Source organism: Kryptolebias marmoratus, linkage group LG3 (genome assembly GCF_001649575.2).
Source record: "Kryptolebias marmoratus isolate JLee-2015 linkage group LG3, ASM164957v2, whole genome shotgun sequence".
NCBI classification, from domain to species: Eukaryota; Metazoa; Chordata; class Actinopteri; order Cyprinodontiformes; family Rivulidae; genus Kryptolebias; species Kryptolebias marmoratus.
The window spans coordinates 17,442,119-17,470,040 of record NC_051432.1 but is presented as its reverse complement, the minus strand read 5'-3'; the positions used below and the strand labels follow the sequence as shown (position 1 = coordinate 17,470,040).

At 38.9% G+C, this 27,922-nt stretch overlaps 1 protein-coding gene across 3 annotated transcripts; it reads left to right on the top strand.

Annotated features, from left to right (window-relative positions):
• The first annotated feature begins 298 nt into the window (after positions 1–298).
• LOC108242118 (proto-oncogene vav) lies at positions 299–26,700 on the top strand. 3 transcript variants are annotated; one of them, XM_017426868.3, is made up of 29 exons: positions 299–847; positions 1,095–1,190; positions 1,311–1,427; positions 5,987–6,103; positions 9,817–9,875; positions 12,451–12,516; positions 13,250–13,358; positions 14,037–14,126; positions 14,234–14,302; positions 14,380–14,483; positions 14,584–14,683; positions 16,780–16,875; positions 16,983–17,051; positions 17,138–17,224; positions 17,314–17,399; positions 17,483–17,618; positions 17,703–17,812; positions 19,578–19,679; positions 19,780–19,874; positions 19,966–19,988; positions 20,085–20,121; positions 20,274–20,410; positions 22,992–23,057; positions 23,331–23,362; positions 24,762–24,872; positions 25,503–25,590; positions 25,699–25,828; positions 26,243–26,394; positions 26,480–26,700. In XM_017426868.3, the coding sequence occupies exons 2-29, from the start codon at positions 1,104–1,106 to the stop codon at positions 26,531–26,533; spliced, it is 2,529 nt and encodes an 842-aa protein (XP_017282357.1). In that variant the 5' UTR covers positions 299–847; positions 1,095–1,103; the 3' UTR covers positions 26,534–26,700. The 3 variants fall into 3 exon arrangements, with proteins under 3 accessions (XP_017282357.1, XP_024858537.1, XP_017282273.1); XM_017426784.3 differs by having other exon boundaries at positions 302–847; positions 14,034–14,126; XM_025002769.2 differs by lacking the exons at positions 19,966–19,988; positions 20,085–20,121 and having other exon boundaries at positions 301–847; positions 14,034–14,126.
• The last annotated feature ends 1,222 nt before the right edge of the window (positions 26,701–27,922 follow it).

The following is a 27,922-nucleotide window of genomic DNA, read 5'->3' as shown; positions in this document are numbered from 1 at the left end:
AAAAAATTTTATTGTTTATTTTCAGTGTTAAGTATTGTGTCACAGCTGTTTCCATGGAGATTTACAAAGTCTGTGTTGGGGATGTCCAATCTGAATAAGTTTAGATTCTCAAGTCTGTGTCAGAAAATGTGCTCACGTACCCAGAAAATCACAACCACAAGGGCGTGTTAAGAGGTTCTGCTTTTGAAGAAGCAGAGACCAGATTTCAGGATTTATTTATTTATTGTACAAATATATCTTTTTTTTTTTTCTTGACTGAAATCAGGACAGTCTGTCTCTCCTTCTCAGCTTTAGGACAAACTTCCCAACCAAGAACCTAATTCTGGTTGGTGTCTTCCCCTGAGGATGCTGCGGCAGCTTTAATTTATGTGCATATCTGTGCTTTTATAACATAAAGTCAAAAAGCTTTGAAACACGACACTCAATCCCTCAAAAGTTTACATACAGTCATGCATATTATGGCACAATGTAAGTTTGTCACTTGTCTAAGTAACAGTATGGGTAGACTTCTGTCCTTTCACACTGACACGTGCACATTCAGTAATAATCTGTGTTCTGTGCATAAAATGCACCCCGTTGTCACATGCAGGCTCACACTTTTTATCAGCGTGCAGCAGCGACAGCAGCAGCTCTGCGCGTATGCGTGCCTGTGTGTGTGTATGTGAGGGTGCGTCAGAGGAAAAAGGAAGTTGCGGGATAAAGTTAAAAGCCTTCAACACAGTGCAGTTTTGCAGAACGCCCACGAAAGGCAGAACAAGAGCGCCTCAGCCTGAAAATGAGATAATGAAAGTGGGGAGGTGAACGTCGACAAAGCAGATATAAAACTGCGAAGAGGCATTAGTAAAAGGTAAGATCTGATTTTATATTTGTTATATGTTAGTATCCAATTAAAATACTATTTTTTTTAGTATTTTACTGGCAGGTCTACACTTATGTCACAATTCAGTGGTTGCTGTAACTCATTTGCTGCTAACTGAGCTCATTTTGACTGAAAACTGGAAATATCAATAATTAAAGTTTTAGCTTATGATGCTGATAGACTTTGTGTCATGGAAGCAGAAAGTATATCATCCCTCCAAATGTCCGCTTGTCAGAAAACAAAGATGGAGCTGTGGCGACAGTGCGCGATGTGGTTGATCGAGTGCCGGGTTCTTCCTGAGAGCCACCGAGTCACATGGGATGGTGCTCAGGTAAATCAGCTGTTTCTCGCTCACACCTACACACCTGACACATAAATTCGCTCCCCCGTATGTCTTGGTTCCTCGGCCTGATTGGGGTTTTCTGTGTGCGTGTGTGTGCTCTGTAATCAGGTGTGTGACCTGGCTCAAGCTCTGAGAGATGGCGTGCTGCTCTGCCAGCTGCTCAACAATCTGATTCCTCAGGCTGTCAACCTGAAAGAGATCAACCTGCGGCCACAGATGTCCCAAGTAAAACACACACACACACACACACACACACGGACAAAAATCTTTTCCTTCTCCATTTTCATAGGTCATTTCCATAGAAACCACTCAACCAACATGCATCAATGAAGCCCAAAGGCTGTATGATAAGAAAATACTGTAATCTACATCTTTTCTTATCTGGAAGCATGTAGAGAGGACAAGATGATAATCATAATGATGACAAAGAGAGAGAGATGTTTTTTTCTATTATGTATGAAAAACAACTTAAGTCTGAAACAAAAGAAGTAATTTTCTCTTCTATAATATGCTATTTTGCTGCCTGAACACCTTGTTTGTACTTAAAGCTTGTATTCTTTTTTACTAATCCACATCATACGGGTGTTGATTCTCAGTCATCCAGGCCACAGAAAATCCCTAAAAAATAAGAAAAAATAAACAACAAACAAACAACCGGACTTCTGTTTTGATGTTTCGTTGAATATGTTTCGCTTCCCGTCCTGGGAGCTTTCTCAATTCAAAGCTGGATAGTGTGGAAACTACATGAGATGCTCCGTTTTGCAGCTACATTCATGTGCAGATTAATCTCATGCCCCTCCTACTAGAGGACCGTTAGGGTCTTTGTTTGCCTGGCTCACAAGAGAGACATTTTGGTCACATTCATGAAGTTGTGAAACGGATTGAAAAGAACTGGGTATCAGGCTTAATGTAGGTTTTAGAAAGCTGAAATCTAGGACCTCCTGCTCTGTTTACATTTGTTTTTATCAAGTTGTTTTATCCTCGTTTGACATAAATGGCCTCCTTCACCCCGATCTCCAGACATACCCCCATTGAAGACAGATGGTTTGAATAAATCTCTGGATATTCTTGACCATTTACTACCTTGTATACAATTCTGGTGGCGAGCATGTGGCGTTGTCTCCGAGTGACCGGTCTGGCACTGGCTGTGCACCCTGATACAATTTAGTTGTTTTGCTGATGATACAGGAATATACTGCTGCAGTGTCTTAAGTACATGATTTATCTTTGTTCATGTTAAAGAGCTAAAGTATTATTGTCTAGAGATATATTTAAATCACATTTTCAATGAAAACCCAAAATGTTGCTGCTATCAAAGCTAAGTAACTGATTCTAATAACAACCCAGTCGAGAAAAAGAGTCTGTGCTAGTTTGTTTGTTTATAATTATATTATGGGCTCTGCTCAAGTTAGCTACTTTGCATTTCACTGTTCTGAAACACACATCGCTTTTCTGATGTTCTGCATCTTCTCACCGGCCATCTGAGAAGCTTTGTTTTAGCTGCCGTCTCTTCAAAGTTTTAAAACGCCCACTGTCCTTAATAATCAGTGGAGAATAGCGAAATGTAGGACAACTGCTCAGTCTTTGTTTGATATCTGTCAAAGTAGACACGAGGCCGGCATCGCGTGAATCTGCTCCCTGATGTAGATCAACTACGATGTTTCTCTGCTAACATCTAAATTTGAGATGTTTCTATGCTTTGACCCACCTGACTGGAATGAATGAGGGATGAACAGGCTTCTGCAGAGCTCGAGGAGATGGCGAAGAGCAGGGAAACAACTAAAACATGTAGGGTAGTGACCCCAGAGGACCAGGATGAAGCACCGCTGTTCTACATCATCAGGGAGCAGATTTGAATGATGCCTGCCTCGTGGCTACTTTGATAGATATCAAACAAAGACCTAGGAGTTGTCACTATTCTTCCCTAATCAACTTCAGAGTCTCTTTAATATATTCTCAACTGGGCGGTTTTTAGAATCAGTTACTTGGCTTTGAAAACAGCAACATTTAGAATTTTTCACTGAAAATAAGCTTACAGTATTTCTAGATTGCAACAAATATTTTTGGCTGACGTTTAAGCTCTTTAAGATGGGCAAAGATAAACATTTACCTAAGACATTGTAGCAGTATATTTCAGTATCCTCTGCAAAATATCTAATGTGTTATCAGGGTAACGTGTTATCACTGACACCCAAAGATTTGGGGTCAGTGGTCACTTGCAGACAATACCACACGCTTGCCACAACAGTTAAGAATATTGGTAGATTTGCTGATTGTATTTTTCATAAACACTGAATTTTGGTCCAAACAATTAACAAAACCAGAATAAGACAGTTTGCAAGAAGGTAAACCTTTGTGCGCATATTGGTAATTAAGGGCTGTGAGGTGTGGGTTTTTCCTTCATTCTCTGGTTCTGTAACATACTCAGTAATGTGTTGTTATTGTCTATGATGTTCCTGTTTTTTGTTTTTGTTTTTTCATTTTTGGGGTGTTACAAATAAGTGGAACTGATATGTTGCTTCAGGTTGGCTTCACAGTGAAGTTCACCAACTCACACCTGCACAAATTTGCGTTGTACGTGCTAACATAAATCGCTAACACAGGAACCAGACAGCTGCAACATTTAAACTGCAATTAAATGAGAAATGTGCTCCATCTAGGCAATGATGGGTGAGATGAAGGCCTCACAGAAACAAATGACCACTCAGTCTATCAGAATCTGAGTTGACAACATTGTTAATATATTTGAAGGAATGATACTCATCACCACATAGCTATGTTTCAATGACTCTTGAATATTTGCTACCAGTTGTGGTCAAAAATGTGGGTGAAATAATAAAAAAGAAATAAAAAAAATTATTGCTTTTTTCAACACATTTGCATTCACAGCAGCAGCCAAGCTGAACGCATCTCTGATTGGCCTTGTTCTGTCAAAAGGTGACAAAATCTGCTTACTAAAGCTAAAGAATTAGCGTGTTTGAGAATTTTCTTGCTAGCTAGGTAAATGTTTGACAAATAATGCAACTTTCTCAGCAAACTGGTCAATTTACATGACTGACTTTGTAAATATATATAATTGTAAATTTGGGGGTTGTGTTTTAAATAATTAATAACATTACATTTGTAGATTCTCAGTATTATTCTACAATAGCTATTTTCTCCTATAAACATTCACATTCCTAAAATGTAAACATTAAAACCACAGACTTTAAACCCTGCACAAAAAAATTTGGTTTTCACATTTTTAAAGTTTAGTAAGTCTTTATTCAAATGAACAAAAACACACATGCAGTGAAACCATGCTAAGGCCTCAGACCTGTAAGTTGGCAGTCAGAGAGACTTAAAAGAGGAACCAAAATGAGATAAAGACATGACTCAGGAAGAGCAAGACAGAAAGTGACAGAGAAGCCGTCACGTGTTTGAGTTCAGCTTCTTCAGGGAAGTTGTTGTGCTATATCTGAAAGATTTAACGCAACGTTTTGAACACTTGTGTGTGTTCAGTAGATACTACGATTTAGCATGTGTTTGTGTGAAACTCCGGAAAATCCTGTGAGGTCAGCTGTGGTTATGAAATATCCTCTGACTAACTGAAGACTGGCGCCACACACACTTACTCACCTGATGACATTACACAAGTTAAGGATATTCCCTGTGCTCTCGCACTGAGGATTATCACACTACGAGGCGCTGCTGTGGGAACAAGCGTACAGTCCTGTGTTGACATCAACTCTGGTAGGGTTTGATGTGCGCTGCAGTGTCAGTCAGAACTTAATGTTTCCCCTTTTCTTAAATTAGAGTTCTGCATTTAACATTGCGAAGCAAGCAGACAGACAAAGCGGGAAATACAGACCAACAAAACGAAAGAAAAGCTAAAGTTGAGCAGCTGGCTCAGGAAGTTACAGAAAGCAGCAAATGTCTGACCACCATGTTGCTTACATCAAACTCTCTGTGGTTCCTTTTACTATAATTTAGCTCTCAAATGCAGCCCTCAGAACTCCCTCTTTTAGATTCAAATTTCTGTTAAATTTATTTCATCTGTTCATGTTTATGTGATTTATTCGGTTCACTAGCATTTACAAAACCCCCAGTGTCCAGAAAAGTTAAGAACTATTACAAAATGCAGTTAATAAATCTGTAATTTGTTAATTCATTTACGAGTTTGTTTAACAGTCACCACTACAACAGAAAATTACTTCTGTTTTCACTGATAATGTTACGGAAATGTAAACGAATCTAAAAGTTTGGTGTTAGCAATTACACTCAAAACTGTTTTAGTAGAAGGCAAATCTGCAAGTAACATAATGGAAGTTTCGACAAGCAACAGATTAGTTGGAGGCAGGTGAGAGTCACAATTAGGTATAAAAAAAGCATCTACCAAAGACTTTCTGAGCCGTGATAGGTGATTCATTACTTTGTCTCAAACTCCATCTGAGAATCATTGTTGAAAAGTGCTTTAGGCTTCCAGCTGTATCTTTACACTGTAAATAAAATTATGTACGCATGTTTATTGTATGTTAACTGTAAATTAGCATAAAGGCCAAGTGTGTTAAACCAAGAATTTTGCAGAGGCACGTGTTGCTATGAGGGCGACACTTCCAGAAGATTTTTGATTATTTCTGATTAAACTGAATACTGTGACTACTGTTAATCAGAAGTTCCCTTCATTACATCTTTATGTTTGTCTGACTGACAATATAAAACATTTTCAATTGGCAGCAAAATAAAATAAACAGTTGATCATGAGTAATGTGAATAGTAAAGGTTGTGATTCTGTTTGTTTTTAGTTCTTGTGCCTGAAAAACATCCGAACGTTTCTGGGAGTTTGTCAAGACAGGTTCCATCTCAGGAAGAACGACCTGTTTGAAGCATTCGAGCTGTTTGACGTGCGAGACTTTGGAAAGGTAAGACCCCCACTCCGCCTGTCTGTTTATCAAAAAATAAAACACAAGTAGCTTTTATTTATAGGAAGATGGTGCAAGGGCAGATGAACAAGTATGACTCGGTTCATTGGGACGTTAGTGGCCTATAAATCAGCATTAGTGGAGCCTGTAGATTGTTCCAGAAACCAGTTTCTCTCTGACTTTTGCTCCTGCATGTGATATTAGATTGATTCATTGTGACGTGGGGTCTTTATATCACCCCTGCCTGATTCCTCTTGGTAGAAAACAAGATTCAGACCGAAATTCACTGGCGGTTTGCACGTCTTTTGCAAGTGCAGTTTTGCATTTTGCACCTAATTCTCAAAGACCCACAAGGTGCCATTCGCACCTCTGTCTTGGCACAAGGTCTCTCTGCACTGGTGCAGTTTGCCCAGATTTAAAAGGGGTATCATCCGTGCATTTATAAATAAACCCTCTCGTATTTGTGGCAATAACTGCCGAGGCAAAAAAGTGCCCGATTTTCAAACTCGGGGGCTGTTTGTGACATACATTTAGTGTCAAATGTTTACCTTCTCCTGAGAGATTGTGCCGAAGAAAAAAAAAGAAATGTTGCTTTCACAAAAAAAGAGTGCAGGGTTGTCAGGAGAAGTATTACTAATCCTCTCTTCCAGCGATGAGTGTTAGACTCACCGAAAACTTTTCTTTAACCTCATTTCAAAGAAGGCAGAGAAACTAAAATGTAGATTAGAAACAGCAGTTTGCTTCTGCTATCTTTTACACATTCTATTTAATTAAACAAATGCTGAAACTGTCATGTTATTTGTAAAATACTTTATTAATTTAATTTTAGTCGCTCGGCCACAATAGACAAGAAAAGTACTGAAGTGCTTGAAAAATACATGTTTGAACAAAAAATTCACGTTGGAGAGATAATAAAATGAATAAATCTGGAAAAAAAGAATCTCATACCTGTTGAGGTTTGTTAGGCAAGATATAAAAGATGGACACCACTGTAAAAGACTGGGCAAATGGTTTAACTATTTTAAAATGTTTTTTTATGAAAGAAGTTGGGGAATGGTATTAAATATAAAGCATAATATCACTAGAAAATTCAAAGATTCTACAGAAATTGCTGTACAGAAGGGATAAGACTGAAAACGTTTAATAAACAGTCAGTACTGGAGCGGCTACATGGTGGAAATTGATGCATTGGTTCCATAAAACCTCTAAAAACCATAATCAGTTTGTTGCTGCATTCACAAAATTCAAATAAAAACTTCACCATGGAAATAGACACGTTTAAAAATATAAGAATAAGCACCAACTTCTTTAGCCTTGTGACATTTTTATGCTAAAACCTCCCTTTGAAGCTTAAGAAATCAAGCTTTAAAATCTATTCAGGAACATCTGCGACGCTATGAAAGTGTGGTGTACGTGGCACGGGTAACTTCTGCAAAAGCTCCGTTAATACTGTGAGCAGTGCACAAGTCTGGGTGCTAAACAGCCGAACATTTTGCCTCCAAAAACCCCTCAGTGCCCATTTATATAAGGTGTTATTAAAAAGAAAGAAAGAAAAAGGAGCAGCTGCTGCAACACTGTAGACAACTTTGCAGTGGTCAAAATCAGACTAATCCTGAATGTGTTTGTTTCATGGTTTGATATGTTGATTTTACACTGTTTCTGGTTAAATGGTGATCGACAGGGGGAAACTTGAAGTGCTCGTACCTCAGTCATTATGTCAGAAATCAAAACCATGAGCGGAATCCTGACCGTTCACTGCAGCTTGCAGACAAAGCCACATAGCCACAACAGGAAGCAGGAAGCAAATAATTTTTCATTTGAAAAGGCTGAGTGATGGTGTTAATTGAGTATTTCACAGCTCTCTTTCCCTTTTGCATTAATGTAAAAAAGAATAAAAGTGGATTCAGAAACGAGCCTTCATTTGACTTTTTTGCAGAGAGGTAGTTTTGAAAACTTACTCTGAGGTCCTTTAGCTTTTATATCGTCTAAAGACAAAGTTAGAGAGGACATGGACGTAGTTAAAGCGAGGACAGAGGACGCAGAGGACAGAGTTAGACGGAGGAGGAGGACTCGCTGCGACGACCCCTGAAAAGGGAACGGTTGAAAAAAAAAGATGTTAACAATCTTCTCGTTTTGCTTTGCTACTTCCAGTCAGCGCTGCATGCTGATCAGTACATCCAGTGGTGGAAGAAGTATTCAGTTCCCATATGTGTCATAAAACTAAAAATATTATACCTGAATAAATGCGAAGGTAACATAATACTTTTATTGTTCATAAATTGCTAAATGGCATTGTTAAAGTTTATCTTCAAGGTAGGAACTACTGTATTTGTTTGCTGAAGTCTGTTCAGGTGGACATAGTTTTAACTACCTGATCATATATTTAACTTGTTTGAAGTCAAAAAAGTTTTGATTTCTATTTAAAAGAACGAAGTTAAAACTGGTCTATTTTCAGAACCCTGCCAAACAAACCAGAATCAGCACGGCTGCGTTATAAAAACTATACTTTAATTCAATTTATGTTTTTCTTTAAAACAATAATTCAGCTTTTGAAGTGGGGTTCTGTGGATCGGTTGTGGACAAATAATATCTTACCTGTTGTAGATGGCTCCTTGAACAGCCTCAGTTTGGAGAAATAAACTTTAATGCAAGCTGCTGCCATCTTAGAACAACTAATTATAGCAGTTAATGTTCATGCTTTTTAAAAAATCTTTACATCGCCGTCATTTCTTCATTACATAGTTATTTATATAGAATTATATTTAAAGTGCAAATAGCAGCAGTAGCAGCAAGCTGAAGCACTTCTGGTGCAGACTGGGTCACATCTGATAGGAATGTATTCATATTTCTGTCAGAATAATGAATAAAGAATAAATAATGTTTGTGTTAACTGCTCTGAATGGTTCTTTAAACTTGTGTCTCTGAAAGAGAAGGACTGCAGTACAGAGTCAGAGGGGCGGCACGAGGGGGATTCATCTCAGCCGAAAACAGGACAGGAAAGACATCATTTTAGTGTTGGCGAAAAGTTTAAATCTGTTTTCTTAGTTCACACTGCAGTCAAGTAAAAATGTGAGCTCACAAACAAACATTGGCTTAATCAGAAAGAGAACCTAGTTTGATTATGGACCACTTGGGACCACATATATGAACAATCTGGTTTTAGGACTAAGATTACTCATTGCGATACCACGCATATGAATAATTGTGAAACCGGGTTGAGAGATAATTATTCAATGGTGAAGTCTTACATGTTTGAAGCAGCTCTTTACGGTCTGTCATTTTGGCTACGTGTTTCTTCTTCGGAATCAAGTCGAGTCTTTTTTAAGGCTAAAAAAAAACCTTGTTTGGGCCTGTTTTATGTCTGTGTTGAATTACAAAAAGGCTATTATATATGCAGTCCTCTTTGGTGCATGCTGGTAATCCAGTATACCTTGGAGCGTTGAGGTTCATCACAAACATTAAACCTTGTATTCTTGTGTTGGATGGTCTGCTTTGTCCTTCTGTAAGCTGAAGCTTGGACTCATTCTCATTTCTTTGTTGTTTCCCTGTATAAGTCTTTCTGTGTGCGTGTCTTGTACTTTAGAGCTGTTTTGATCTGTGTCTTGGCCGGGACAGATGTCCTCTTTTAAAGAAGATATTTTAAAAGAGTTTTTAAAGAAGAAAAAGAAGAATTGACCTAAATTGTCTTATCTGTGTCTCTCTCTGTGTAACAGGTCATAAACACTTTGTCCATCCTGTCTCATTCTCCTATTGCGCTACAGAAAGAACTCCAGTGAGTACACAACTCTTTCTCTAATTCAGATGAAGCCATTCGTTTGTTTTAACTAAATATTTTTGACTTTTGTCGTTCAGTATTTGGAAACAAACATCACCTCATGTATTTCATATTTTAAATCATTTAAATTACTGACAGTCACTCTTTACTGAGTTATTTCTGCCACATGCTAACACTATTTGACTGTTACAGAAATCCCTCTGGGTGCTGATTTATGGGGGAAAAAAGGAGAAAAGTAAAGCTGGACAAAGTAAATTGTCTGTGTATAATGTAGGAATTATTAACTTCCAAAGATGCATGAACAAAAATGTGAATCACATTATTAAGGGGTGTAATAGTACATGTATTTGTACCGTGACAGTTTGGTACAGACGTTTTAGGCATTTACAGTGAACTGAAGGTGAAAACGTCAGTCGCAGGTAATCACTGCTCCCAGAGTGACGCACATTTTATTTAACTGTATTTTGCTGACAGCTTCGATGGAAAAGAGCCACAGACAGATATTTAAACAGGTTAAAAAAAAGCCACTTCTGGTTCAGAAAAACCCTCAGAAGCAAAAACCTGCCTGTTAAACTTAGATCAGAAACCAGAGCTGCAGGGTTCTTCTGATCGCAGACAGATACGGCAAGTCATTAGTATATTTATTCAACGGACTGATGACGAGCATCATTTTCTCACACTAACACTCAGAGAAGTCTTAGTGGTTCAAATTTCAGTTGTTTTATATTTTCACACTGGGAGATGTTATTCAGTTCTGTGTTGGATTTATTTTGCATTAAGTTTGGGTCAAACTAAATGATGAAAACGCTCCTTTTTTGGTAATATTTTCTTAAGAGACATCTCCCTGGAGTTTGTCAGACTTTCTGTTTGACACGTCCTGTGGGTTAGCTACTCTTTACAGTTCAAAGTGGCTAAAAAAGACAGTAAAGTATGCCTGTTGCGTAGAGAGTTCTTGGGTGCTAATTGATTTATGCAGAACTGACTCGGTCACTCCTGTAGAAGAACTATATAATCGCTGAACAAAGTATTAGCCCTGCCGTTCGCTAACACTGCTAACAGGTCTAGCACAAACACACCACACAAGGGAAAGAAAAAACGTCACCGCCCCTAGCGGCCGAGAAGAAACTTACATCTGTCCTTCAAAATAATAGCCTTTTATACAATGCCCTTTTATTTTATAGTGAACAGAAGTTGACAAAGCCTACATTGTTGTACATGACCTGCTACATTAGACTCTCACTACTAACAAGAATTTTCTTCTGGGAGAGACATTGTCTAAAAAAAAAAAAAGAACAATTAGGTTGTTTCGATCCATGACCCTGACTAAAAGTCTAATTTAATCAAGAAGCATGAGTGACTGGTGGTGTTGTAGCAGCTCCACCATCCAGCCAGTCATGATAAAAAGTTAGAACACCCCTTTTAGCTTTCAAGGTTTTACTTATCAGGATATAATCGTTTCCTTCTGGGTCGGGGTGAGTCTCTGCCTTCAGCAAACGAGTTCAGATGTCTCAGGATTGTTTTCATGAGTGATGACAGGATCGAATGAGAGGTGAACAGATGGATCGTAGCCCTCAAGATGTTTTTTATTTTATTATTGCATGGTTTGGTCTTTGGATAAAGCTGCTGGGAGTTTCACTCCTAATAAGATAAGCAGCAGTTTTGAATGTTTTCCACTTTCTGAATAATTGTTTTTTACTGATTAATAACAGAATCCACATTGTTTATGATAAGTCCTACGCAGCTACAATATGTTCTTTGAATTTAATATTTTGGGTGTTTTTTTTCTCTAACACATCCCATCCTTACACATGAACTTTCAAAATGTCTGACAACTGATTCCTCAGTGTATTTTTTACCATCTGTTAATGTTGTTATCCATGTGATTTCTGATTTCTGTGGAAGCTGATTGGCTGGATTCAGTTTTTCACACTCTACTTCTGCATTTCATCGTAGTTTTTTAATTCATTTTTTTAGTTTTTTTTTTTAAATAAAAAATGATATAACTTGAGATATTCAGTGTTTTTGTTTATCTGAGGTTGTATTACCCTAACTAGAAAAACTTGTTTTCATGTGTTTTAATACATAAAACCATAGATGCAAAAGAGAGTGCACTACCTCCTGACTTCCAGTTGTTCAAATTTGTCGTCTGTGGAGGACATTTGTAAACCTGAATATCTCCTTCCTGCTGCATACAACTGAATTAACTCCCTTTGCTATTTACAGAGGACATTTAAGGCTTTTCAGTGATACCAAATGTGAAGGGGTGGGGCTAATTATCTCGCAAAGATTGGGGAATTTTTTTCCCTGGTGTCCCTTGATGGCCCTTAATGTGGCAAACCACTCCAAATGTTATTTATATATATATATATATATATATATATATATATATATATTATATCTATGAAGAGGCTTGTCATTGTTATTGACTTTTCCCCCTAAATGTAAATAAACTGGTAAAATAAAGCTCGTTTTATTATCATTCCTTTCAGCTTTTACACTGTTCTGCTCTTCCATTTTACCACTCACACAAACCCCCCCACAATAAAACTAAAACACCCTTTCTTCTCTCCAGACCTTTTCCTTTGGAAGGATCTGCTCCTGATGATGAGATCTACAGCGGCCTGTCGGACCAGATAGAGTAAGCCTTTCTCTCAGTGATGTCACATTTTTAATTTTCACAAAAAGGAAAATTCATTTAAAGTGTTACATATTTGTTACTAAACCATAAAGAAAGATAAGTTAAGGGCATTTCTCCTCTGGGTCAAAAAATACAAAGCTAGTATTTGGAGACTGCTGTGTTTTAATATAAAAACAAATCACCTTTTTTTGTTTTACAGTTGCAACATTTGGACTTTTAAGATTGATCTGAAACAAGTTTGCACACTAATAAGCACCAGCCTTCAAAATGTATTGCAGTTAGCATTTAAAGAGCAAATGAATCAGAAATTTATTCTTTATTCTGTGCAACAAAAAAACAAAACAACAGTTCAGCACAAATTCTGAGCTGTACTTTGATTTTTAATGCAGTGCTTCTTTTCTTTCTGGCACCTGCAGTAGAAGTTTCACAGTAAATAAGTTCAACCAAAGCAAGTTCAAACTGAAATAGAATTTGCCTCTTCTTTTGGAAAGTGTTGTTTTTCTTAAATACCAATGAAAAGGATTTAAACAGTCTCCCCTTTTCACCAAAGTCTGTTATTATTTTTTTAAAAAAGCTTTTTAGTGTAAGATGGGTGCACTGGACCATTGAATCTTCACAAGGATAAAGAGGCAGCACGATGATGATGATGATGATGATGATGATGATGATGATGATGATGATGATGATGATGATAATGATGATGATAAACCTGTGTTTGTGTTGTGTCTCTCAGCGACACAGTGGATGAGGATGACGACTTGTACGATTTCGTGGAGGATGAAGACAACGAAGGCGATGAGATCTATGAAGATTTGATGAGGATAGAGGAACAGCCTGGACCTGTGAGAACTCCACACAATAAACAGCCTGAAAACTGTCCAGGTTTTTGACTGCAGACATTCTGAAGTTTAGGAAGGTGTCAGATTTACCATGAAGTCTGATCACTGATAAACGCTTTTACTTCAGACCTTGTTGTTTCTGATCTGTAGCAGCTCCATGTTGTCAGAAACTTTATTGCAGGGGTCTCCAATCCTGGTCCTTGAGAGCCACTATCCTGCATGTTTTCCTTGTTTCCCTGCTCCAACACACCTGATTCAGTGGTTAAATCACCTCTTCATGTTCTGCAGAAGCCTGTTAATCACCCATTGATTCAAATCAGGTGTGTTGGAGCAGAGAAACAAGTAAAACATGCAGGATGATGGCCCTGAGGACCAGGATTGGAGACCACTGCCTTATTGTAAGAAATATTCAGTTGTTTAAAAAAATAAATCAAAGATTGCAGGAGAGTCTCTGGACCTCCCATGACTGTAAAACTCTCGGAATAACATCATAAAATATGACCAAGCAGCCAGTGTGATGAAAATGAAAAGACGCAGTCAGTCTCCTGACTCTGGAGTTTAGTTCTAAGAGTCAAAACCAAACAAATTTATCTGATTTTTTTTTTAAGTTTCTTTTCACGCAATTTTTCACACACTCAAAGACATGTCTAGATGTGTCTGAAATTATGTGTTTTACAGCAGAAGGTGGAAGTCGACAAGCGAGAGTGCTGCCTGCAGGAACTCCGACAAACTGAAGAGAAATACTCAGACACTCTGGAATCTATCTTACAGGTTTGATAATCGATCTGTTCACACACAGACCAGTCAGTCCAGAAGGTCCCTTCTTCTTCACGTGTTGTTAAAGACTGATTAATAACCAGCCCTTCCGTTTTGTGCAGCACTTTATGAGGCCTCTTGAAAAGTTTCTTCAGGCTCAGGACATTGAAAGTATCTTCATCAACATAAAGGTAAAGGAGGAGATGACCCGGACAGACGTTCCGCACCTCGCCTATAAGCTTTGTTGACATATTTCCTGTTTCTCCAGGAGTTGGCGAGCACACACCACAGTTTGCTGGACGAAATCCGGAACTCCATCTTCCATCACAACGCCAAGAATCTCTACCAGGTGTTTGTGAAGTACAAGGAGAGGTAAAACGACACACACACACTTAACTGTTGCTGTAAAGCAGCAGATATATGGAAGTGATCTGTGTTTAATCTCTCTCTCTCTCTCTCTCTCTCTCTGCAGGCTCCTGCTGTACGGTCATTACTGCAGTCAGGTGGAAGCATCGACGAAGCACCTCGACAAGCTCTCCATGATGAAGGAGGACATCAGGATGAAACTGGAGGTGAGAACTTTGAGCTCTACCTTCATTTGTACAGCCCCCTTCCAACAGACACGGAAACATGCATTTCATATGAAAATGACGTTTATAACATGAAACATGATTAATAGGTAGATTTTAAAAAGATGGTTAATAGTTATGGACATGGGGAAAAATAAGGGTCAAATGTGCTCCGCTTGAAAGGATGCACATCGCTCGCCACCTTCCGGGACAAAGTTTTAAACAAAGCACTTTGAGTGTGTGTTGGGGATGATTTTCAGCTACTACCCCACCAGGTATTACCTAAAGATTTGTAAAAGTGACTGAGTTGGAGCCATTTTATGTTGGCTAAAGTCAATTAATTGACCTTTTATTGCTAACAGACAAACATGTACACACACATGACTGTCCACCTTTCATGTGGCTACAGGAAATGAAACTTCTGAGATAAAAATTACAACTGTAATTCACAGGCTATAGAAAGATATAAGGAGGAGTTAAACTATGCAGTTTGTCAAATAATAAGTCATCAGATGGTTAACAAAAATGCAAAATACTGGTTTGAGTTAGTCTGAGTCAGATCTAGTCATAAGCTTTATCCAAACAGAAATGTTTTAAGTCTGATCCTTCTTTTAGAAAGGTATTTCCTTTCAAACATAAAACTGGTTCCACATTAGGAAGTCTGATAGCTGAAGGCGTTCCCTTCAGTTATTCTGCGGGAAACTAATAACTTCAATCCAGCTTGCATCCAGAACAAGACGTTCTTTAGGATATGATTCATCCTGGTTATTCATAGCTTTATTAGTGGATAAAAAAAGTTAGTTCAGTTCCGAATTTCACAGTGATGGGGTTACAGGACGACAGAGAAAAGGGTTTGTTTCGCTGGTTCCTGTCAGTAGATTTACATGCAGCTAAAATCAGCTAAAAAAGCTCTGCCAGAAAGCAACAGAAACCAACTGTGAAGTGAAAACCCCATCCCCACCCCCTCTTCACACACCCAGACACACACACCACCACCCCAATTGTGCTGTGTAGGCAACTTTAACGCAATAAGAGGAAGTCATCTCTGAGAATGGTTCCTTTTGTTAACATCCATCATTGAGTTTGGATTCAGTATTTTTATCTACAGTGTCAGAGTCTCAGAGGAAGATTCAAAACCTCTCTGAGTTTCTCTGTAAAAGTTCAAATGCTTAATTATCTGTACTATAGATTTCTTTTTCAATATTGACACCTCATCTCCTCAGTTTTACCTTACGTCAGTCGTGACAAACAAGAGACTTATCTGACACTAAAAGTATCAATATAGGGTAGAGAAGTAGGGATATTTTTTACTATACCAACTCTTTTGGGGGGGCGGGGGAAGACCATATCACTGCTGACCATTAAAAAGAAACGGAAGTGTAGATTTCTTCTGGGTAGCTTCACATTTCAGGTGCAAAGACTTCATCCGTCTGTTCTAAACATGAACAGATTGATTAGAGGACTTAACAGAGCAGAAGGATTTAAAGGAACAAGTCAAATCTGCTCAACTGGGATTCTGTGGAAAGATTATGAAGAATTAATGTCTTACCTGTTGTAGATAGCTCTTTGAAGTACCTCAGTTTGGAGAAACACATTAAATCTGATTGGGCTGATGAGCTAAAGGCATTACAAGACAATATATAAGCATTAAATAAAAGCATAAAGAAATCCTTAAAACCAACATACAGATACAGATTCAACAATATAAGACACTAAATTCTTAAGACAAGTTGCAAAATGACCAGCAAAAGACCTAAACTGGACATTATGAGACACAAAATGGCCGTAAAGAAATGCCAAATGAGCCATCATAGAAAAAGTGAGTGAAATTGAAAGCAACATAAACAATATTCAGTCATTTTTGAATCTCAAACTGAAACCAAGTGAAACACAAACCACCAAATGACCCCACAGGTACAGAGTGGATACAGACAGACGCAAAATAAACAGTCCATTATTATTACTGTCTTTGTTTTGAGGTTGTTTAGTATTTAGAAGCCAATTTTTTTTTGTATTAATTGTCAATTAACAGATGGTGTAATCCAAAACAATTCATCTGTAGTTTCCAACAGATGTTTGCTTCCATTTTTCTTCCTCAGGAGTGTTCGAAGAGAGCGAACAGCGGCCGTTTTTCTCTCAGAGATTTACTCATGGTTCCCATGCAGAGAGTCCTCAAATATCCCCTGCTCTTACAGGTTGGTGTGTGCACCAACACTACATTAACTCATTATTTATAGTTTTTTAGGCTCTGGTTAGTTTTACGCAGCAGCTCTGAGTTGATGTGATCCGACTGTGTTTATAGGAGCTGCTGAAACACACCACTGACCCCACAGACAAGGAGAACCTCCGAACAGCCCTCGACGCCATGAGAGTAAGTGTGTTTGTTGATCAGAGGCCTGATTTGTTTTATTTATTTACTACATTTTGTCATTCATCCTTGTGTGTCTGTCTTCTCAGGACCTGGCACAGTGTATAAATGAAGTGAAACGAGACAATGAGATCATTAAACAAATCACCACCTTTCAGATGTCCATAGAAAACTTGGTGAGCTCATTTTTTTGTCCCCCCTTTTTTATTGCATTCTTGGTTTTGGCTTTGCTCTGCGTTCACATCGGCACTTCTCTGCTCCTCAGACTCAGTCTTTGGCTCTCTTTGGTCGGCCCAAGATCGACGGCGAGCTGAAGATCTGCAGCTTGGAGAAAAAGTCCAAACAAGACAGGTGTGTGCTGTCGTTGTCTCCTCCGCAGCTTTCAGTTCTTCTGCACGGTGGTTTTGAGCGTGTTTGTGGCTGTGCTTCATCAGGTACGCGTTCCTCTTCGACAAAGCTGTGATCATTTGTAAACGGAAGAGCGGAGAGACCTTTGAGCTTAAGGAGATCATTGAACTGAATCACTACCAGATACGAGACGAACCCAGTGGGGAGAAGGACAATAAAAAGGTACATTTCAACCGCAGTGCCGTTTGTCGGACGTCCAACGAACGTCTCCAATGCTGACGATGTGTGTCTTCTTTGTGTGAACAGTGGTCCTATTTGTTCCTCTTGCTGGACTGCTATAGCAAGTGTGGCTACGATTTCTTTTTCAAAACCAGAGAACTGAAGAAGAAATGGCTGGAACAGTTCGAGATGGCCATGTGAGTAATCGCGTGGGCAGATGCGTCTCACACGGACACGCACACCCAAACACCAGACTACCTGCATCAGAGCGGAGACACCACAGAGAGGGAGGGGCTGATGGAAATAAGAGGAACATTTCACGGCAGAGCAGACAGATAGTTCCCCGAGGAATTGTTGAAGAACTAAAATAGAGAAATGAGACTTTATCGGGCAGCGTGCTCTAAAGTTAATGTTGCTGAATATGTGAACATGTAAATAATTTGCCCTTTTAAATTTTTAAAGGGACACTTCAAAACTTTTGAAGTGGAGTTCTGTGGAAAGATTATGATGACTTAATATCTTACCTGTCACAGATAGCTCTTTGAATGACCACAGAGTTTAATTCTGACCAGATTGACGAGCTAACAGCCAAAACCCAAGGCCAAGGTAGATGGCTGAAGTTTTAAAATAACTCTAAACTCAACAGGTTTTTACATTAGTTCATGCAAACACTACTTTATAGATATTAACATTCATATCAATTTTGCATGTTATTTTTTGCCAGTACAAACAGCAGCAGCTCCTAGCTGTAGTACTTCCTGTACAGCCTAAGGCACTTGTAACAGGAAGTTCATTTGAAGGCTTGTTTCTCACTGGGCCGCCGATGTTGGAGTCTGGTTGGTGGCGCAAAATTATGAGAAATTAGGCTAATTGACAGTTGCAGTCTTAATGAATTCTGGGTGTTTTTGACCAGGCAACAAATGTTTTGTGCATCCAGTTTTTGACAATCGCAGCTTATTCTTGTGCAAAACAACATTCTTGGCCATGTGCTTTTTTGTTGCCCACATCATACCTTGGCAGCCGCCCGCATATTTATGATTCACTTTACCACGAAGATGTAGATCAGTTTTGTTATATAAATATAATGTATCATCAGTGTGCTCCCGTGCAGGTGTCAAAATACAGCTCCGAGACACATCTGGAACACTTTCAACAAAACTGAGATGGGTTTGAGACACTTGAGACAACTCTATGATCATTTTGAGAGAAAAATTGTTTTTATTGCTCAACATGTTCAAAATTCAAGCGGGAAGACTCAAGCAAGTCATGCAAAGAGTTTATGGACCCCTGCAAATGTTTTAAGACATTTTGGAGACTGCCTTGCAAATGTTAGTTTCCATCTAGACTCAGCTCAGTGAGACACTACCTTAACCATGCAAAGATCTCAGCGCTGTAAATGTTTATAAAATAGCAATTAAATAGACCTCAAAAAATGTTTGGCGTTATTTAAAAAAAAGGTAACAATTCACTTGGTCTTAGCACTGCTCTGATTAGCCATTAGTTCGTCAGTCTGGTGAAAATTTAACTCCTTTTCTCCAAACTGAGATTGTTCAAAGAGCCATCTGCAACAGGTAAGATATTAACTGTTCATACCATTTCCACAGAACCCAAATTCACAAGGTCTGAATGGTTATTTTAATAATAAACACCAGGTTTTAACAAAGAATTTGTTTTTCTGTAAAATGAGCCATGAATAAGAACTGAATAAACTTATGAATAGACTCATGACGAAGTTTAATTGGAACCACTTACTGATTGTTTAACCCCACAGCAAAATAAACAGAAATCCATCGACTTGTTAATTGTCTTATTTGCATTCTGACTGCACGGATGTGTTGTCGCCACAAGCCTTTGTTCATTAAGTTGACCAAAGTCAAGCTGCACTCCTCATTGGAAACCAGCTGTGTGTGTTGTTTTCTTCTTCCAGCTTTCGGTCAAAACAACCTTTCCGTGTAATTGCAGGTCAAACATGTGTCCTGATAACGCCACAACAAATAATCACGACTTCCAGATGCACTGCTTTGAGGAAACCACCACCTGCAAGGCCTGTTCGATGTTGTTAAGGTTCGTTTGTCCCGACTATGTATTCATCAGCTCCCAGAACTCTTGTTAACATGAAAATAGTGGTGTCCACCGGTTAAAAATCTCTCCACGTTGTCTGCAGAGGGACGTTTTTCCAGGGCTATCAGTGCACTCGTTGTAAAATGGTGTCACATAAAGAGTGTTTAGGCAGAGTTCCAGCATGTGGACGAAGCTCGGGTTTGTATAAATGTGTCTACGTACGTTAAAATTTGCTGTCTAGTTTGTGAAATGATCCCCTTTTGCAATAATTTTTCTCTCAAAATTACAGATCATTACGTCACCACGAGTAAGGTAAAATACCGTTTTACGTACCAGAATGATATCCTCTGTTTTAATCCTTCATGCAGACAGATAACACCTTTTATCATTTTGTTTTTCTTCCTTCAGACTAAATCACACAAGTCCTCTAAACATGCTAGCTGTGGTAAGATCTTCATGATCTAATAAACTCAAAGCACCTGGTTGTGTCTTTTAATCGGAAAAGTACGGCCTGTCAGTGCTGTGGTCATATAGTTCCCACAACAACCATTCAGATATAAGAGCTTTCATCACCTGCCTGTTTTGTCTCACTTCCAGGGTTTCCCAAGATGGAGGTGTGTCAGGAGTATTACGGTTTGCCGCCGCCCCCCGTGGGCTTCGGCCAGCCTCTTCAGCTCTTTAAAGGCGACATCATCGAGCTGACCCGGGCCGACGCCGACCTGGCCTGGTGGGAGGTAAGACCACCCGAGGAGGTCACTCGTCCTTTCATCGAGTTTTTAGTCCATTTATCACCCGCCAGGAGAAAAATGGCCAATCATGGAACTGCTTGTGTGTTTGTTTGTCTGTGTTTTTAGCAAAATATCTTATGAACCAGTGAATGGGTTTTAATGAAACGGTCAGAAAGAAATCACTGCACGTGCATCTACAACTGGTTAACACTTAAAATCAACCTGATTCAAGATGGCTGCTGCAGCTATTTGAACTTAACAAGAATAAAAATGGGTTGAATTTGAGCTAAGATTTGTTGTGGTTGTAGTTGAGAGTCATCCCCATAATATACTCCAAGCACCAACTGAACACAAGATCTTTTTTTGTAAACTTGGTCCTTACATGTTGGAGTTGACTCAGTCTGTTTGTTAGCAAAATATCTCATGAACCAAAGTGTGGATTTAAGTGAAACTCTCATAAAGGATCCACGTACAAATGATCAACTTTTAGAGTCAGTTTGATTATAGATGGCCGCCACAACTATCTGACTTTATCCAACACAGAACTGGCTGTAACTTAGTCTATTTTACACATATTGAGCTAAAATCTGGTGTGGTAGTAGCTGAGAGTTATATCCTCTGAGTGCTAACAGGTCACACAAGATCTTTGTTTAAAATTCAGCGCGTGGCGGGCGACGTGCATCCCTTCAAGGAATGCTGGTTTCATTTTTCCCTGTATTTCCTGTGTAGCTGTGAAATGCTGTTTTCTTTTTTTCTTATCTTGTTTTCTATCTTCCACTTCCTCCCTTGTTCCAAACCTGCACGGCTGCCCGTCTGTAGTCTCTTTTGTGTGTATTTCATCTGTTGACGTGAAGAAAAAGTGTCACGTCATGGCCGAGCTCCACTCAAATGCTTACATTTCCTGTTCCTGCTGTTATTCATACTGGGCCATTGTTTTACAGCCAGTGAACAAAAACTTTGCCCTAATATATCCCAATATGACAAGTTACTTTCTTTGAAACAAGCACAATTTCAGTGGCAGAAAACATTTAATAGTCACAACTCATGTACTCCGCTTCAGTACAAGTTTGAGCTAAAGTTTGTACTAAAGTTATTTGACATTTCAGATGAACATATCTATGATGATTTGATACGTTTGCTTTATTTCAAATTATGGCTTTACATTTTTGTATGTGTTCTGGTCTTAATCTGACTTAATTCCTTTACAAAAGGAATGCAGTGAAATTATTAAGTCGATAGTTAAAACACCCAAACTCTCCATTAGTTTCAAATAAAGTATGAAAGCATCTGCAGATTTCCTGGATATGACTGCTCGGTTGAACCTGATCTCACAGACAGATTAGTTTGTTGGTTAGCTGACACACATTTATAGACCCAGTCCTTACACTGTATGCATTGAACAGAGGGTGGAAATATTAAATTCTCTGCTTAAAGCCATAGTTCAGATCTTTTAAGTGGAGCGCTGTGAAAAGGAAATGAAGAATTAATATCTTCCGTGCCGTAGACAGCTCTTTGAACGAACTCAGGTTAGAGAAACGGATGAGTAGATTAGGTTTAATAGAGTTTGGTTCTGAACAGATTGACGAGCTAATGGCTAGTCCAAGTAGGGCTAAGACCAAACCGGACTGCAACAACTGTAATCTCAAAAATGTACACCATGGGAATGCGATTTTGTAAGCTTTTACATAGCTGTGAATTTCGTATTTCACAGCTATTTAAATAAAATTCTGTGGTTATTTTCTAATGTGAACAGCGGCGGCAGCAGCTGTAGCACTTGGGGAACTTCCAGCAGAAGCATCGTAATCGACCTAAATAACTTTTAACTTGCAGCGGTGTAAAGGTTGTAAAATAGTGCTCCAATAAATCGCTATGAAAGTTTTGAAGTTGGATGTGTTTGCAAATGACAACAATCCACTTCTGGTCTTGTCAATTTTGTAAAAAAAAAAAAAAAAAAACTCATTCTTTTTAAGTTAAGGTTGTTCTAAAAGCTATCCACAGCAGGTAAGATATTAATTGTTCTCATCTTTTCCACAAAACCCCACTTTAAAAGATCTGAAGTGTCGCTTTTAAAACTCATTTTTATTTTATTTTTTTGTCCGTCAATTCAAGTACACAAGTTGAGTTTTTTAGTGTTTTATCATCTTTTGGGGCTCTTTTCTTCTTTTTTGTTGTATTTTGCATTTGATTTTGGATTATGTTTTCCTGTTTTATAGTTTAATTTATTTCTCAAACCCTTTAGACAACTTTAGTTGGTTTTAAACGTGGTTTATAAATAAAATCTACATTAAACATCTTCTAAAAATTTATCCGAGAGGTCCCATGTGGTTACAACCCCAAAGATACATTATTATATCAACTTTGGTTCAGCCATCCTTTAATATCTGTGTTCATTTTGTTTTAACTCAGTTCACACCAGAGCACAGCACAAGTCCTTTTAGGGTGCTCAACAAAACAGTATATATACAGTCCAATTCAAGCCAGTTTTACTGCAGAGTTTAAATATACGTCACTTTTTATATTTCTGGTAGTGTTGTAATGACTTCTGGTGATTTCAGTTTTATCATGTGTTGTTCTGTTTGTTACTTAGGGACGGAACCTGACAACAGGTTTGATGGGATGGTTCCCATGTCAGAAGGTGCAGCCCTACATCTCTGTAAGTACACCCTCCACCACTTTTTATGAAGCGAAGCCACTTTAACTGAACACGAGAGAGGCATTCTCAGTTTATCCATCCATTCGTTTCCTTTCCGGGTCGCAGGGAGCCGGTGCCTGTCTCAGTTTAGTCAAGTTGTTGTTTTTTTGTCAGCTTCAGCTTCCTGCCATTTGCTTCTATGTAACAAGCTAACAAGCTTCAGGAAATGAAGACATGCTAACAGCACAACCACAGAATCAGGTGTAACCTCTTTGTGATCTTGCCCCTCTCTAGAGACCGGCCCCAGACCTGTCTGGTTTCCTCTGGTGAGTGTGAACAGGAACCGAACTGAATGACTCATTTCATCACTGCGGTGAGGCTTGCAGTCAGATGTCTGCATGTGTCGCATTTCACAGCGAAACTGACTGGGAAACACAGCAGAGCTGACACAGAAATAACACCAATCATTGTCGTGAAATAAAGCAGAAAAAAACCCTCACACATCATTAATTTTCTCTATCACCTCTTTTGTAGATGTATATCAAGATAATAACTGATATAAAATTTTAAGAGACAAAGTTAGAGGAATGACTAAACTTAAAAACAACTTGTGAGCTGTTTTATTGCTACCACCTAGTGGCTAGTTTTATATAAACACTAAAACGCTGAACGCCACCATAGATAGGTGCATATAGGATGTGACAAAAAAAACATGTTAAGAAAGGAATGACGCCGATCCACAATGACTTTTATCTGCAATGTTTATTCATTCACTGACCGGAAACCAGAAAAAACTTTAAATATATTAAGACCCTTGAGCCAAATAGAGCCAGATAAAGTCAGCTTTGGCAACAATATACTACACAGTATTCTCATCAGAAATCTGTATCACGTGACGCAGTGAATGAGTCTACTAGTTTAAATATTTTTTATCACAAGAATTCACGTACCCGAAGCTGTTATTTCTTAAAGAAAGTGCACAGGAGAACGTACCTCCAGCAAAACGATTCGAGACAACAGAGGCTCTGCCGGACCAAGATTTGTCGTGTTTCTTCTTCTTGGTTAGTTAGGATTACAGGGACTCTGTCAGCTCTATAGGAGCAGCTGGAAACGACACAGGAGTCGACTGTTATGGTTAAACTTTGTGTTCTCTATGTTCTTTATGTTGATCGACTGGATCTCGTCTTCCAACATGGTGGCTAGACCACATGTACACAAGCTGTGACGTCATCGCAGAGCGGCTGATATTAATCACATTTTCATCCCCTCACAAATAGTCTGAATTTACATAAAATCCCTTAAGAACTGAACTGATTTAATCAGAATAAACATTAAAACACTCCATATTTGGAATAAACAATCTTCTACATTCTGAGCATAAAGATATACGTTTGTATATTCATTAACAATTAAAATTTGTATAAAATCACCAGGATTGACACTGTAGTAAAACTGTTTGTCTTGCTGTGAATGACACTGACTATGAAGGATAATAGCAACTAAAATGTTTCCATGAATTATAAGGGTTGTAAAGTAAAGGAACTCAGTCGTTATGAGAAGTAAAGCTGTGACTTCTCTTTGAAACTTGACACTAACTAGTCTTCAAAGATGAACAAAAAGATGCTTCTGTTTTTTGGTCAATAAATACAAGTTTTAGAGATGCATCTCGTAACACTTTGTTTTAAAACTGAAAAGGCAAAATAACACGGCGTCTCTTGATTCCAGGTTTGCAGGTCACATGGACCGCAACGCAGCCAAAAACCTGCTGATGCCGCGCTCCAATGGGACCTTCCTGGTGCGGCAGAAAGATGCAGGAGAGTTTGCGATCAGCCTCAAGTAAGAGCATATATATGGATCTATATAGGAATGTGTCATTATGAGTTGGTTCTGTGACAGGCGGGCAATCATGTAATTGTCTGTTATAAATAGTCTATTTATACATTAAACTCACTCAAAATAACTGAAAAGTTGAACCACAATATTTCTGAGAAGTACAAAAAAAAGTGAACAGAAAAGATACAGTCATGTAGTTGAACATTAAAAAAAGCCCCAGCAGATTGTTGGAATATTCAGGTAAACTTCTTGTTTGTGAGTTCTCACGCTTCAGGGAAATACACCTTTCCTAACAAAAGACAACCGCACGCTCTGTTGCTAAATCACTGACATGCAAAAGCAGCTTGGGTTTGTTGTTTTTTGTTTTGTTTTTTGCAGAAGTGGATTTGGTGTGAATCAGAACAATGTACTTTCCTTTTTCTGTTTGTACTCTCGAAACCAAAGGTTGATAATCACAAAACGCTACTCTAAGTGTAAAATAATATATTATCTACCATCTCTTTCATCTATGATTAATGTCAAAATGTGATTTTAATGTCATTTTTTATTAATATTTGACTGGAAAAGATGTTTGTCAGCTTATAAATCGTCTCATTCTTACTGAAGCTGATAAAGCCTGTGTGTGCTCTCCAGGTTCAACATGGACATCAGACACATTAGGATCACCTCCTCCGAGGGCCTGTATCGCATCAACGAAAAGAAAGCATTCAGGAGTTTAGTCGTGAGTTTGTCACCTTCACCACACCGGACCTGTGCCTGACATAATCTCCTCTCTGCCACCACATCTCACATTTCTCACGCCTGCCTCCTATTTCTGTCCTTGCCTCAGGAGATGATTGAGTTTTACCAGAAGAACTCGCTCAAAGAGTACTTCAGGGACGTGGACACGACACTGCAGACCCCGTACAAACAACCGGAGCAAAGCGGCTCATCTAACAACACACCAAACACCACACCGGGTACGGGACACCTTTCTGACTTTTTTTTATAATCCGCCTTCTAAAACATGTTGCCCATACTGAAAAATTGGGCACGCTTTACATTTTAAAAGGCGATTAATGAGATTAAAGCCATGGTTCAGATCTGTGGAAAGGTTATGAACAATTAATATCTTACCTGTTGTAGATAGCTGTTCGAGCAAACTCAGTTTGGAGAAATACAGCTGAATTTTGATCATACTGATGAGCTAACGGTTATCTGATCTGTCCCTTTAATGCCGTTCTCATGTCTGAATGTTAATTAAATCATGGAGTGAACGGACTTCATGGATGACCCTCTCGTCAGACTTTTCCCTCTCAGATGATTTCTTCCCCAAACGTATCAAACTGCTCCTTAAAGCCTCTCCTTGCGTCTGCGTGGCCCCTGTCTCACAGGGGGCAGCATCAGAAGCCTGGGTGTGGCGAGGGCCAGGTACGACTACTCGGCCAGGGACCGCACGGAGCTCTCGCTGCAGGAGGGGGACACCATCAGGATCCTCTCCAAAAAGGGTCACAGCGGCTGGTGGAGAGGAGAGGTTTACGGACGGGTGAGAACATCTGACCGCCGACCTGCAGGTTCACACGGCGCAGATAACTGCAGACATCTAACCTGTGGCCCTCGTCTGTTTCCAGGTGGGGCTCTTTCCTGCCAACTACGTGGAAGAGGATTTCTCTGATTACTGCTGACGTGCTCCTACGTTAAACACGTCGACCCCGTCTGCGTGTGAAAGGGTCTACGTGCGTTAAGGCAGATGAGGCGTGAGTGTGACGGTGTGTGTGTGCGTGTGTGAGAACAGGAGGTAGTCCGACTGAAAAAGAACCCAGTGATGTGAATAAAACTTTTATTCAGCTGACCAGAGCTGTCCAGTTTATGTTTCATAAGGAGCAAACGTGAACTTCATGTTTGAAGATTACAACAACATTAAACGTTAAAGGTCTAGTATTGTTGGTACTAAACATCAATAATGACTCCACAGAACCCCACTCCAAAACCTCCAAACCACCTCGACACGTTGAACAAGCATTAAATCTAAACTTAATTAACATGCTCTCCTTCAAATCCGTCCAGTGAGAGCTGGGATATTTTGCTAACAGACAAACAGGGTTGATGCCAAAGACCTTGTACAGTATGTCGTGCTCAGAGTGTGTGTTAGGGATGACTCTCAGGTACTACAGCAGCTGAATTATAGTCATTTTTGTGTTTCTGGCTGAGACGGCCATCTTGATTTGGGACGACTCCAAAAGTATTTTACTAACTTGACAAAAAAAACATTGTCACCCTTTTGCCTCTGGTGGCAGTGGGCAATAAAAACACTGAGTTAAACAAAACAGCAGCCTTAGCTCAACAAATGTCCGCTTGGCTGTGATAACTGAAACAAAAATATGATGGTTTTTTTTTCTATTTGTGCGGAAAGTGACCAGTTTTTAAAGAATTGTGCCACATTTTCAAGTTTAATTTGTTTAAATGTTAACTGGTGTACAAGAGATGTGACGTTAGTCCCAACTGTGCATAAGATGAAGCTACAAGTTCAAATCTGCATGATGGGTTATTGATCAGATTATAAAATATATGGTAAATATACTCATATATCAGATTAGCAGATGTGCTTTGAACCATTGCAGTAACAGTAAAACAACATGGGGGGGTGTGATGATATGACGCTACTCTGTTAAAAACAAAAAATTATATAAAACATTCCCGGATGCCTTAAATTTAACATGCAAGAGGAGGTCCAGCTTGATCGTTAAACACTACAAAATCGCAAAGTTAAAAGACTTTACTGTAAACAGGCCTGTACTAGAAATGTTACTTGAATAACAACTTTTAAGGAGTACATTACACAGCAATACCAATAACGATACTCTGTAATACAGGGGGGTGTTTAAGTGGGTTAAAAATAAAGTGGGAGGTGGAATCAGCTGTCAGACATGTGGCAAATAAAACCTTTTTTCTGTTAAATTAGGCTCAGTGGTATTAATATACAGTAACAACCTTATATTTGTACCTTAACACAGAAACTGTTTAAACACAAGGAGTTTGATATAAACCTCAGAAGTACTGGCTGCATGTTGAAA

What these genes read in the sequence shown, in the direction of transcription:
- LOC108242118 (XM_017426784.3), top strand. Translation starts at nt 1,104, where the DNA reads ATGGAGCTGTGGCGACAGTGCGCGATGTGGTTGATCGAGTGCCGGGTT. An exon ending in GAACAGTTCGAGATGGCCAT is followed by an intron (nt 17,813 to 19,577) that starts GTGAGTAATCGC and finishes GTGTAATTGCAG; the next exon opens with GTCAAACATGTGTCCTGATA. An exon ending in GAGTTTGCGATCAGCCTCAA is followed by an intron (nt 24,873 to 25,502) that starts GTAAGAGCATAT and finishes TGTGCTCTCCAG; the next exon opens with GTTCAACATGGACATCAGAC.